The 13,513-nt window shown below is 28.7% G+C and overlaps 1 protein-coding gene across 1 annotated transcript in view; it reads right to left on the reverse strand.

Moving 5' to 3' along the window:
• LOC107446767 (ATP binding cassette subfamily A member 3) overlaps positions 1–13,513 on the reverse strand; it is a 45,187-nt gene that overhangs the window by 26,704 nt on the left and 4,970 nt on the right. Inside the window, exons 3-11 of the mRNA XM_043050142.2 lie at positions 13,243–13,367; positions 12,356–12,491; positions 11,032–11,285; positions 7,255–7,489; positions 5,113–5,286; positions 4,218–4,399; positions 2,904–3,041; positions 1,715–1,835; positions 668–822 (exon numbers count right to left, since the gene is read on the reverse strand). Coding sequence (XP_042906076.1) covers positions 668–822; positions 1,715–1,835; positions 2,904–3,041; positions 4,218–4,399; positions 5,113–5,286; positions 7,255–7,489; positions 11,032–11,285; positions 12,356–12,491; positions 13,243–13,367 — 1,520 coding nt within the window. The remainder of the gene's footprint in view (positions 1–667; positions 823–1,714; positions 1,836–2,903; positions 3,042–4,217; positions 4,400–5,112; positions 5,287–7,254; positions 7,490–11,031; positions 11,286–12,355; positions 12,492–13,242; positions 13,368–13,513) is intronic.

Consider the following 13,513-nt stretch of genomic DNA (forward strand, 5'->3'; position numbering starts at 1 on the left):
TCAGCGTGGAACAAAGATTAGAATTGGGTGTGAAATAAGATTATTTCTTTCCCACAGTAGTTAACCCTCCACAATAACCAGTCAACATTCTCACCACGGTAAAAATAATATAATATTTTTATTGAGAGGCCTTATTATGCTTAAAATTTGAAGAACAATTAAAAGTTAAAAGAAAAAAAAAATATTTTTGTGGAGTTCGCAGTCTTTTGTTGAATCAAGTTCCAAATTTAATTTTTAAACTAGTCAATTTTACAGTCAGTTGACAATATTTTTGAACTAAATATTCTTAAGGGAAAAAAAATCTTTGAAAAGATTTATAAAAGATAATGAAGCATGAATTTAAAGCGGAGAGCTGAAAAACCAAACCTATCTCTCACTTTAAGATATTATCTCCTAGTTAATTATTTTTGTTGTCTCAAGAAAACATGAAATATAGAAGTCTAAAGCATAAAATTTTCATGAATTTTGTTATTTTTTAACATTTTTATTTCAATAACTTACAAAAGAACCTATTTTAGCATTCGGACAAAAAATTTAGTTAAGAAATTATTTTAAATGAAGCCAATATAAATGTTTAATCAGTATCTATACTTTTAGACACTTATCCAAAGACATTTCAAATGTATGCGTATGATAAAATACATAGTACATAAATAAATAAAAAAACCTTGCAGAAGAAATATAAATGCTCTTCTACAGTCAATTCATTGAATAGAATGTCGTGTTGTGGACAAATTCCTAGATTTGAATGAACACTATCCATATCTTCACGAATATCACACCCATTCACAATAGCCGTACCAGAGGTAGGGGTGATTAAACCTAAAAGAATTGAAAAGATAAAAATATAAGAATAACTTTATTATGAAATCAAAGCATCACATATACTTTCATTTTAATCTTAAGATCAAAGAGTAAGTAAAATTCAATTACTATCTAGCATTCATACAAAATTTTCATTAATCAGCCCTTGAAATACAAATAAAAACTTTTTTTTTAAATATTCAAAGGAATGTAAATTTTTTTTTTTATTAAAGCGCTTTCCAAGTACTGCTTTTACTGATGGTTTAATTTTTTAAGCCTTAGTATTTTTGGAGAACACTAGTTTTTTTTCTCCTACTTATGACCTACATTTACTTTACTTATCATTCTGATAAAGTGTTTCTACAATATTAGAAGTTAATAAAATGAAAAGTAACAGAAATAACACAGGTTAAAGTCTAAAATTTAGCTGAGTTTTTTTTTTGTTGACAATTTTAATCGAAAAAAGTATTAATAATACAATGGTTAAAGTTTTATGGTTTTTGTACATTAAAATAAGTATATCTGAAATCTGTCCAAGGTATTGAAAGTTTTTCAGAATGGTTATCGTTTTGGCTAGAAGTTATTAAGTGACCATTGTTAGAGACTATTGTTTCACATTTAGGCATATTTGCACAAAATATACAGATCCCTTATTGAACAACAAGGATGTAAACTTTCTCCCTTTTTTTGCAGGGAAAACAACAGTTGAAAGGTGATGTTGAGGCATTTAAAATGCTCATTTGGTTTGGAGAAAATTATTTTAGTCTTAGTAGCTTCAATCATGACATAGAATTGGCAATTAGAGATTTTTAAATTTTACTAAACGAATTAACGTACAATTCTTTTAATGAGTTTAAAATATCAGAATTTTGCATAAAACTACCAACTGAATAGTGATTGTGTTATATACCTGTCAGCATGGATATTGTGGTAGTTTTCCCTGCACCGTTATGCCCTAACAGAGCAGTTATGTGTCCTCTGAACATATTAATGTTTATGTTATTCACAGCAGGTGCAGCTTTACCATACACCTGAAAAATAAATGTTTATTTAACAGGGTGGGAAGGCAGATTTTTCCACAAAAAATAAGCACCTTTTAAGCACTCGAAAAATATTTTTAATCACCTTAAAAAAAATAATAATTAGGGTCTGTACAGTGATAAAAATTACTTTTTTCTATTTTTTAAAGTTTTTAATTTATAAACATAAAATTATGAACTTTTTGCAATTTATAACGACAATTGACATGCTGTAGAAAAAAAATCTCTTTAAAAGATAGAAAATTAAGCACTTTTTACAAACCCGAATAAAAAAAGAACCTTTAAGGGCTTTTAAAAAACGCAAATATAAATAAGCACCTTTAAGCACTTTTTAAAAATGTTATGCACCCTGTTTTATAATCTGAATGGTTTTTCACTATCACTATGTAATAGATAGAGAAAAGTTTAGCTTGCACAACTCTTGTGAAAAATTAATTATTTAATTGAGCACATTTTACTAAATTACGATCGATTGTTAAAAAATTAATAAATGAATAAATAAAAAAGATTTTAATACATTCTATTTAATTTTTTTAAATTAACTTTTCCTCCCATTATAGTATACAACTTTAACTTTCACAATCAGTTTTTTATGGTTTTAAAAAAATGTGATACAAGGTATAAACAATCAAAAAACACAGATTAATCGCAATTAGTGTCATTTAAATAACTATGAGTTTTATAAAATGCATTAATATAATTAATTGCAAAATTTTAATTTATAAATTGCAGATTTAGTTGGACAAATTTGTATAAAAATCACTCTGTTCAGCAGTGAGTTTAATAGATTTAGATTAGTCTGATTTTTTTAAGTGCATTTTCTTCAAAACTAAAAATGTTTCCCAAGTTTCTTCTCAGAAAAAAAAAATTTCCATTGAATATCCTCTTGCTTTTTTTTAAAAAAAAATATTGCAAAAAATAAATATCAAAGTCTTTTCAAGGGGGAAATAAAATAACAAAAAAACATTTATGATCATGCGTATTATTATAAGATAATTGTGCAGATAAAATAAAAAACACAAGAATGAATTAAAATCATAAACTTTTCAAAAACAATACCTTAGTAAGGTTTAAAATCTGAATACCAGGCATGAGTTCTTCAGGATCATTTTCAAAAAATTCTGTCTGTTTGACGTCCGAATTATAAAACTGCTCTAGGTCAAAGATACTAGAGGCATTTCCAAACCAATATGATCGCTAGATAAAAACACAGAAAAATCTCATTTAATTGAAGAAATGTTAAAAGAACAAATTGATTTAAAATGGATAAATAATTTGGTTAGGCAAATTTTCATTTATAACACTAATTTCAGATTTTTTCTTTTATAGAAGATAATTTACAAAGTCATTTACTATACCCTGTGGCAGAATTTTTTTGGCGCTTTCAGCGAGAAACCTCTCTAGCACTAATATCTTTCTGCAAGATGCTTTTAATAATAACAAATATACACGTTACTAACTAAATTCAAAGTAACAAAAACGTTGTGTTTACAAAAAAAAACCCTATTTGAATAAAATAATATTGTATCCAATTTTCAAATGAATATGTAATTTTTTAAAATCCTAATATCATGGGCGAGATTCTCACATTTTACTAAACTAGAAAACACACTAATTATTTCCTTTTTCGCATTTTGTAAATCATCACTTCAAAAAAAATTTAAAATTTTGCAATTCGTAGCAGTGATTACCAAAAAAAGTTCAACAGCAAAATTACACGAATTAAATATACCGCATGGATTAACGAGAGTATCAGCACAAAACGACCGAGTCAAATAATGATTCCTAGAATCTGCGATTCGAATTTTGCGTGCCATAATAAAATCGGTATATTTAAAAAATTCGTGAGAATATAAATAACAACTAAGCAATGAAAGACATCGAGATTTCGAAAAGAAAAAAACAAAGCAAAAATTCGTAGCAATAACTGCCTTAAAGACAGATTGAAATACCTCATGGATTAACGAGAACATCGGTGCAAAATGAGCACATCAACGGGCTAATGATTTCTGGAGGGAAAAAAAAATTATTTCAACATTTCTGCAGAAAAGAAACTTTTTACTTTATCATTTTATATTTTCATTCTTCTCAAATAAGAATTGAAAAATCACGAACATTTCTTTCCCCTCCACTGTGTGAAAAAGGCATCTTTTAATTATAATTTTAGAGATAAAAAATTTCTGCAGAAATACAAAATTCTTCACTACTTCTGAAAAACCAAATTCTTTACTTCCTAAAAGAAAATTCTTTCTGCAAGAACTCTGAAATATTCTGCGACAATGTCACGATCCTGCCACGGGGTTTCTAAATTCAGAAAAGTTAAGAAACTGAGATTCAATAGAATGAAAAATTGTTGACATGAGATATGCTTACAGTAATAAAGAAGTACCATCGTTCTGGGACACCATATTCTCCAGGATAAACTGCATCTATGTACCAAGTCAATATCAGATAGATGATTCCATCTATAACAAGCATAACCAAAATGGTGGACATAGCCAAATCACTATCAGCAGAAGGAGGGCTAGAAAAATTGTCCCATTGTAAGCCATTTCCTACAATAAAACAACAAATTATTGAACTTCTAATAAAGAAATTTTATTGATGTATATAAAGATACACACCACACTTTATTCTTCACATTGGCATATCATACAAAATGTATGTCAAATACATTCTCATGCTGGCACTTTGCACTGAACAATTGTCAAAAAAAGAATTTTGTTTTTTAAAAGTTCTCTTGTCACATGTGAACATTTTCAACAAATAATATGTTACTTATTTGGTTTTAAATATTCATGACTGTAAGGTAAAGTTTCGCCTATCTTTAGCTAAAGATCTTTACACTGATTATGAAAATGGTGCAAAATGTCTAAATTAAGAGAAGCCACAGTTTTGTTTAAATAAAACGCATTTCTGATTCAATTTTTTGATGTGAGAAAAGTTATTTCAACAAAACAATTTCAGGCCTTTAAAATTTTGTAAAAATAAAGAATTATTTATTGATTTCAATGATTTTTATCTCAGTAGAAAACTTTTGCTAAATTAAGAATTTTAAAAAAAGTTTCGAAACTTTTAAAATTTGCTAATTTATTTGACCATTCTGAAGCACAGATAATTCTTCGCAGCATGATGGTAATAAATATTTTTGAAAAAAAATCTTGAATCATTGACTAAAAATTTAATTTAAAGACAACTTATCAAGAAATATATATGAGAGATAGAATACATAAAAAATAAATAAATAAGACCTTCAGAAAACACAGACCTATAGCTTCTGCAGTAGTCAGCACAATTGAGCCCACAGAAAGAGCCAAATTTGGTAAAAGGCAACTTGCTATTTTTATTGCATAGGACATTTGTTGGTATCTTGGCACAATGAAGAAATATGGTACAAAAGTTAAGAAACAAATAACACCGGCACCAGCAGCAGCAGAATTGCCTAAAGGACAAAGAAATATTAAATTATGAATGAATATATACATATATTTATACATTAAAATACAGTAGAGTGCCGATTATCCGAAGTGCTTGGGGCCGAACAAAGGTTCGGATAATTGGAAAGTTGTTTAAAATCTAGTTTAAATGATTATTATTTATGCACTGAGTTCCCTTCTCACTTTTTCCAGGCTTAGGACTGACAGTACTATCTAAAATAGCTCTTGCGTATTTAAAAGAATTTTTTTTAAAAATTTTTAAATATTTTTTATTGAATTATTTTTGTAAACTTTTTTTTTCTCATTTTGAATTTTTCTTTATCATATTTCAGCTTTTTAGAATTTTTTTGTCAATTACTGATTTTACCACATTTTTCTTTATTTTCCATTACAAAAGAAATCCAGAAAAGACTTTTGTTTCAAAGAAGATGCTCTTTTTAGAGCAGCCATACCCTTTATTCTTTTTAAATAAATCAACTGAACTGGATCAACATCATTTTGACGTTCTAGACTGTCAAAATGAAGTTCGCATTCTTGGAAGATAATTTTCAGTCGAAGAGGGCTAAAGGGGTATGTAGGTTTAACTGTATATATGGCTACGATAAGAAAACTGCTAAAAAAGGTTGTAATTTAAATATGGTCATCAAGTGTAGCGGATATTATTTATTCTTCTAAATTTAGAAAAATTGTCGATAAGTAAAAAAGCATTCTAAACTTGAAAAAAAAGAAGAATTCGGACATAGTTCAGATAATAGGACGTTCGGATAATAAGGGTTTGGATAATCGGCGCTCTACTGTAATAGGATTGTAGAGGCTGGTTATGATGTTGCGTAGAAAGTAATTTAAAAGATGCAGAATAAAGATAGTCCAATTAAACAAATTCATTAAAACAATAACGAAATATATATAATGAAAGGACCGAGAGAACAACATTCGCTATCTTTAAGTGTGAGAGCATGTCTGACTCTCATTGGTTTATAAAAAGGGTGTGAGGGAAAAAGAGATACGCTACTGGCCGATTAAGACGCAGATGTTTTCGGACAGAAAAATATTAGAGCGGGTATAATACCAACAATTCAGAATTAAAGTACAAAATAGTCACAGCACATTACAGAGTTCTTGCAGAAAGATTTTTCATTTGGGATGGGAAAAATTTTGGTTTTCCTTTCTGCACAATTTTTGGAAAATTTTTTTTTTTCTCTTTTCAGCAGGAATTTTTTTTAAAAAGATGTCGTTCTTGATCAGAGAGGAAAGAAAGCATCATAGAGGAAGGAAATAATCATGATTTTCCCATTCTTATTTGAGATTCAAAAAACAAAAAAAAAAAAAACAAATCGGTAATGACTGGATCAGCAAGAATTTCAAATTAATAACATAAAAATTCAGAAAATCATAAATGTTTAAAAGATAATTCGCTCTAAAGATGATGTTCTTTCCTTCCTTTAAAGAACACCATATTTTACATACACTTATTTGAGTATCTCTTTCTTAAAGAGTCCTATTAGTGTGATTCAGAATTTTTATTTTGGGAGTTACTGCATGGATTTTACGATTTTTAATAATTCAATTTATGTACAAACTTTAATTTATTTATGAATTTTAATTTGTGTAATGATTAACAATATTTGAAAGGGGAAATAATTAGTTCATTTTTCCGCCTGAAAAATGAGAGAATATCTCCGATAATATTAGAATTAAAAAAATGTGTACATTTTTATTCTATACTTTCTTCTGTAAACACAATGTGTCTGTTACTTTAAACTCGTAATTGTTATATAAAAGTATCTTGAAATAAATTAGTGCTAGGGAAGCTTGTCGCAGAAAGCCTGAAAAAATTCTGCCACAGGGATTATAGGGATGAATCCATATTAACTAAAGATTTCCATTCTCTAAAGTAAGTTAAGTTAGAAATACTTTGAAGAAAAGGCTCTAATGTAGTTTTAAAAAAAATAAATGAATTAAACAACCCTTACCTTTATTGAATAAGGTACTGAGCAGAAAACAGAAGCAAATAAAACTTGCAGTGTATACCAGAAGCCATAAGAATATTAGGAATGGATCACTTTGATTAATTACAGCTATATCTTTAAACTTGAGGCAAAGTAGGAAGGTTATGATCATGCAGGAAATGCAGAGGAACAAAAGATACTTTAGGTACCAAGCAGTCCAGTGCAACCATTTGCTTAAACCCATCATCTTCATGGCTTCCTGAAAATACGAACATTAATAATTAAGTATACCTTTTTGATATCATAAAAATAAGTAGTACTGTCAGAGATATCTTTATCAAAAAACGGCAGACATGCTTCTAAAGCAACAAAAGAATTATTAACAAAGAGTTTAGTGCATGAAGTTGCAAGCTTGTAAAAACTGTATTTCATACAGTAAGCCTGTATGCAAATGTAATTATCAAACTATCATTGAACAGGGTTCACACTCAATTTTAGAAATAAATTCACCTGATTTTCCAGGAAAATTTGAATAAAAAAATTCTAGATTACATATTTACTATTATATGTAACAATTAGGACTGGGCTATAAATCGATATATCGCGACATATCGATTTAACGCCTATATCGGCAAACCGATACAGCAACTTTTATTCCAAGCGATACATCAGAAANGCTCCACTCATTAAGCAACAAAACTTACATTTTGATAAAAAAAACATCGTCAATACTAAATTTTATAAAAATAAATTTCACTAGGTTTAACACGTAGGTCTTACAACACTCAGGTATATAAATTACAGAAAAACTAATATAATTATATAAATTACAGAAAACATTTTTTTATAACTTCTTTAATCCTAATATTTTGCACGAAAACTGGAACTATTTAAAATCTAGATGAAACATAGCTTATTAAAGTCACATATCAGTCATACAGTTAGCCTTATTATACTTTACGTGTGATTAAGAATTAAAATGTATACACAAAGTTTAATTTTCAAAAATTTAGTATTCACAACCTCTTAAAGCAGTCATGTCAAAGATACGGCCCCCGGTTTGTATCAATACGGCCCGCGATCGAGATATGTTACAGAAAGAAGAATCGTGTTTTTCAGAGCTTTTAGACTTCACTCTATTCCTCTACCACACTACATTTATAAGTAATTTCAAGGGCAGCGCGGGCATAGACAAGCAAGAGAGATAGACAGTAACGACATTTCTTAGCAACAGGCGAAATCTTTGACTGGAATATACTTAGCAGCACAACTACGGATGGCGCACCTGCCATGGGTGGCAATCATTCGGCATTGTAACTAAATTAAAACAGAAAACATCAGGGAATTTTGTGGGATTTCCCTGTATATTCATCAGGAATCATTGGCATTCAAGCATTTAAAAATGGACCATGTCATGCTACCTATAATTAAAATAGTAAATTTTATAAAGAGAAGAGGTTCACCGACAGTTCAGGCAGTTTTTACAAGATTTGGACGAAAATTTATTTGATGTCCCTTATTTCCCTGAAGTTCGTTGGCTCAGTCGAGGAGTAGTTTTAGAAGGATTTTTTGCATTACGTGACCCTATTCAAGCTTTCATGTAAGAAAAAGGCAACCCAATTGATTATGACAATGACTGGTGGATTGATTGTGTCTTTTTGGTAGATATGAATTAACACTTGACTGATCTGAATGTAAAGTTACAGGGTAAAAATCTGATTGTCAGTCAAATGTATTCAAGCCTTTGAAACAAAGTTGAGGTTGTGGGAAAATCAGGTAAAAAATCAAACTTTGGATCATTTCCCTCATTTAAAATCATTTGGCACAGTGAACCAAAAAAAATTGGATCACTATTCTCAACTTCTGCAAAATCTGATCACGGAATTCAACAATCGTTTCGAAGACTTCTACAAAATGAATGAAACGGAATTCCCAATTTTCAACAATCCACTCACAGGCACTAGTTCATTTGCAAATGGAGTTGATAAATCTTCAATCGGACAGTATTTTGAAAGAAAAATTTAAAGAGTTTGGATAACTACCCGGAATTAAAAAAGCAAGCAGCATGCATTCTGAGAACAAGAGAAGTCAGGTATCTGGATTCTCGAGCTCAAAATAATTACCATCTTTTATAACTTTGATATGATTTTTAACAACCGTATATTATATACCATATAATTNGCTTTTAGACTTCACTCTATTCCTCTACGGAAGTTTTAAAATGTGCACACTACATTTATAAGTAATTTCAAGGGCAGCGCGGGCATAGACAAGCGAGAGAGATAGACAGTAACAACATTTCTTAGCAACAGGCGAAATCTTTGACTGGAATATACTTAGCAGCACAACTACGGATGGCGCTCCTGCCATGGGTGGCAATCATTCGGGTATTGTAACTAAATTAAAACAGAAAACATCAGGGAATTTTGTGGGATTTCCCTGTATATTCATCAGGAATCATTGGCATCCAAGCATTTAAAAATGGACCATGTCATGCTACCTATAATTAAAATAGTAAATTTTATAAGGAGCAGAGGACTGAATCACCGACAGTTCAGGCAGTTTTTACAAGATTTGGACGAAAATTTTTTTGATGTCCCTTATTTCTCTGAAGTTCGTTGGCTCAGTCGAGGAGTAGTTTTAGAAGGATTTTTTGCATTACGTGACCCTATTCAAGCTTTCATGTAAGAAAAAGGTAACCCAATTGATTATGACAATGACTGGTGGATTGATTGTGTCTTTTTGGTAGATATGAATTAACACTTGACTGATCTGAATGTAAAGTTACAGGGTAAAAATCTGATTGTCATTCAAATGTATTCAAGCCTTTGAAACAAAGTTGAGGTTGTGGGAAAATCAGGTAAAAAATCAAACTTTGGATCAAATCATTTGGCACAGTGAACCAAAAAAAAAAAAAGGATCACTATTCTCAACTTCTGCAAAATCTGATCACGGAATTCAACAATCGTTTCGAAGACTTCTACAAAATGAATGAAACGGAATTCCCAATTTTCCACAATCCATTCAATTTTGAAGCCTCACAGGCACTAGTTCATTTGCAAATGGAGTTGATAAATCTTCAATCGGACAGTATTTTAAAAGAAAAATTTAAAGAGTTTGGATATTAAAAAATCATGCAGCACGCATTCTGAGAACAAGAGAAGTCAGGTATCTGGATTCTTGAGCTCAAAATATTTACCATCTTTTATAACTTTGATATGATTTTTAACAACCGTATATTATATACCATATAATTAGATAAATAAAATGTTATAATAGTTCAGTACATTTTTTTTATTTGAATCTGGCCTGCCTATACATTCTAAATTTAATATATGGCCTTCTGCAAAATTGAGTTTGACACCTCTGTCTTAAAGTGAACTAGAAATTTAAAGTTATGAAGTTGAACTGCAACTATGGGTAAATTTAGAAAAATTAATTTTTTTTTTAAATAAGAAGTATTTTTCACAAATTATTTTAATTTCTATAATTCTAAAAGAAATTCTATAAGAAATAATAAAAATACTTAGAGGTATATTATATCAATTTATATATTTTGAACATCATATATTTAGATATATTGTAACTGTCAATTTTAAAATTAGTTACTTTCCAGGCTTGTTACAAAACCTAATCAAATTTTCACTAAAAATTGTATTATTCAATAACTTTCCTCTAAAAATCAAAATTCCCCAACAAATTTAGGTTTATCAAGTTTTTTATGACCCTGTGAAAACCCAGTTGAAATCTCTAACCTCTTGAGTTGTAGTGAACTATATATATTGATAGCCTTAGACTTACTTTGATTTTATTCTCCTTTTCCACTACAATATTTTTAACAATGTTTGCAGCAGGATAGATGAAGCTGAAGCAGATGATCATTGGGAAAAAAAGAGACAAGGCAATAACGAATCTATCATCCAGGAAAGGGGGATATGGGTATCTGTTCATCAGAACATCAAAATCCAACTTTTGAAGAGAATCTGGATCTAATAACTTCATAAAATTCTTAGATATTGCATGCTGTATGGGTAGAAAACCCTTTGACATATAACCTAAATAAAAAAATATTATAAATTTAATATTTTACATTACCTTTCATTAAGTCATAAAACAGAGTGTAAAAAAATATTATTATTATTATTTATAAGTTGAATTATTAAAAGGATACCCGACTATAATGACGGAGTTAGGTGATATAATTGACTAATTGAAGTAGTGATGAAAAACTGGATAATGAAAAATGACAGTTGAAAATGAAGATGAAAACTGGATCATAAATTATGATAAAACTTTTATTTAGTGGTATTTGTAGAGCTCGAGATACAAATTATAATTTTATCCATAAGATTTTCTAAGTTGAATAAATTTTGCATAATAATATTAATAAGGACAGGCCATGGAAGATAAATCTCCCATGACCTGCCTAATCAAATAGCCAAATTAAAAAGTGATTGATGTTCCCAACGGACAGTTAGGAGCATGAAAAGAGATCCAAGTTTGGTGATTTATTGAAAGATAACATAACCAAAACAAAGCCAACCCCAAATAATTAATATTAGATTTGAAAATACGTTGATGATCGCGAATCGCCAACAAGACTGTGAGAATCAGTATAACGATGTAACTGAAACATATTTGTGGTATGAAATTAAGAATAAAGAGTTATAAATAGATTTTTGTTTTCGTTTAGGTGCGACAGTGAATTAATGAGTCTACATTTGTATTGAAATAAAAAGTCAGCAGTTGCATTGATCGATAAGAAAATAGTAAAAATATTTTATATTCCCTTTTAATGAAAATTAACTAATTGATTTAATTTAATTATAATTTAATTAAGAATGATTAAAAAAATAAGTTTAAGAAATAAAAGAAATTTTAAAAGATAGGAAATATGTAATGCCTATTGTGACATCACACCGACATTGAATATAATAAAATTAAATTTTAATTAGATTATCAAAGCAAATACAAAGTTTAAATTTATATAACAATTTCTCTGCTATCCATTGAAAGCAAGTAAGGGCAAATGGTTGATTCTTACAATTTACATTAATGAATTAAACAAGTAACATCAACAATAAAAAATTCTCAACACTAAAAAAAAAAAAAATTTTTTTTTTACCTGGATTTCCTCCCCAAGTGTTTTCTCTGTTTCTAGGTCCCAAAGCTGGCATCAAAGGAAAGGTTCTGTCCGTAAACCAAAATTTTATGGTTGATTGAAGAGGGTTATTAGGGGGTTCTGCAGATCGTGGACGAATCTAAGTAAAAAAATTAATATTTTAAACAAATTAGATAAATTACAGAGGTTGAACAAAATCATGTGAACTCTGCTATGTCAATTTAAAAGTAAAAATGAATTCTTTATTTTATTTTGAATGCAGCAACTTTAAAAAATTTAGAACGTCCAAACTATTAGAATATTTTGAAAGATTATGATTAAAACTCTTAAACAGAATTGTAGTATCAAAATTCAACTACATTAATCAAAAGATCAAAGATAAGAAAAACTAAAGTTTTAAGTTTTTTTTTCTGAATGTAATTAGTTCAACTTTTTCAAGTACTTCTACTTTTAAAAACTAGTTATGTGAAAATTTCTTATGATGCTTGCACAGAGAAAAATAGCTACCTATGAAATTAACAGAGCAATGTTTGTATTAAATTGTCCATTCCATTAAGACAATGAAATAAGAGAGCAGTAAAAAGAAAAGAAAAATATAAATAAGAATTAAACAGAGAAATTTAATTCTAAATTTTAAAACACACTATAAGTTTATGAATTTTTTTATTTTAGATTTTACTACATCATATATATAAAAAAAAAGCATTGAAATTTCAAGTATGAAGTAGTTTTGAAAAATCATAAATAGAATGAAAATGCTCTTATGGGAAATATCAAATTGCTTGTAAAATTTTTGAAGAATTATAAATAGAATTAAAATGTTCTTATGGAGAATATAAAATTGCTTGTAAAATTTTTGAAGAGTTACAAATAGAATGAAATTTTCTTACAGTAAATGTCAAATTGCTTGTAAAATTAAGACCATCTTTCAACGTGTCATCAAATACAACACCTGCAAGTGATGATCCTGTTGCTCTTGAGTAATATTCTTCAAGCGAAGTTTCATTATCAAATCCTAAAATGCAAAAAAAAATAATAATAAAATATTAATGTAATGAAAATCTTTAGTCTTATAGTCAACTCTAAACAATAAGTCCTTTTTTTCAAATAAAAACAGACATTAAAAAAAGTTTGATAAATTGTGAGTGAAAAAAAATATTG

The sequence above is a fragment of the Parasteatoda tepidariorum genome, chromosome 10, assembly GCF_043381705.1.
Source record: "Parasteatoda tepidariorum isolate YZ-2023 chromosome 10, CAS_Ptep_4.0, whole genome shotgun sequence".
NCBI classification, from domain to species: Eukaryota; Metazoa; Arthropoda; class Arachnida; order Araneae; family Theridiidae; genus Parasteatoda; species Parasteatoda tepidariorum.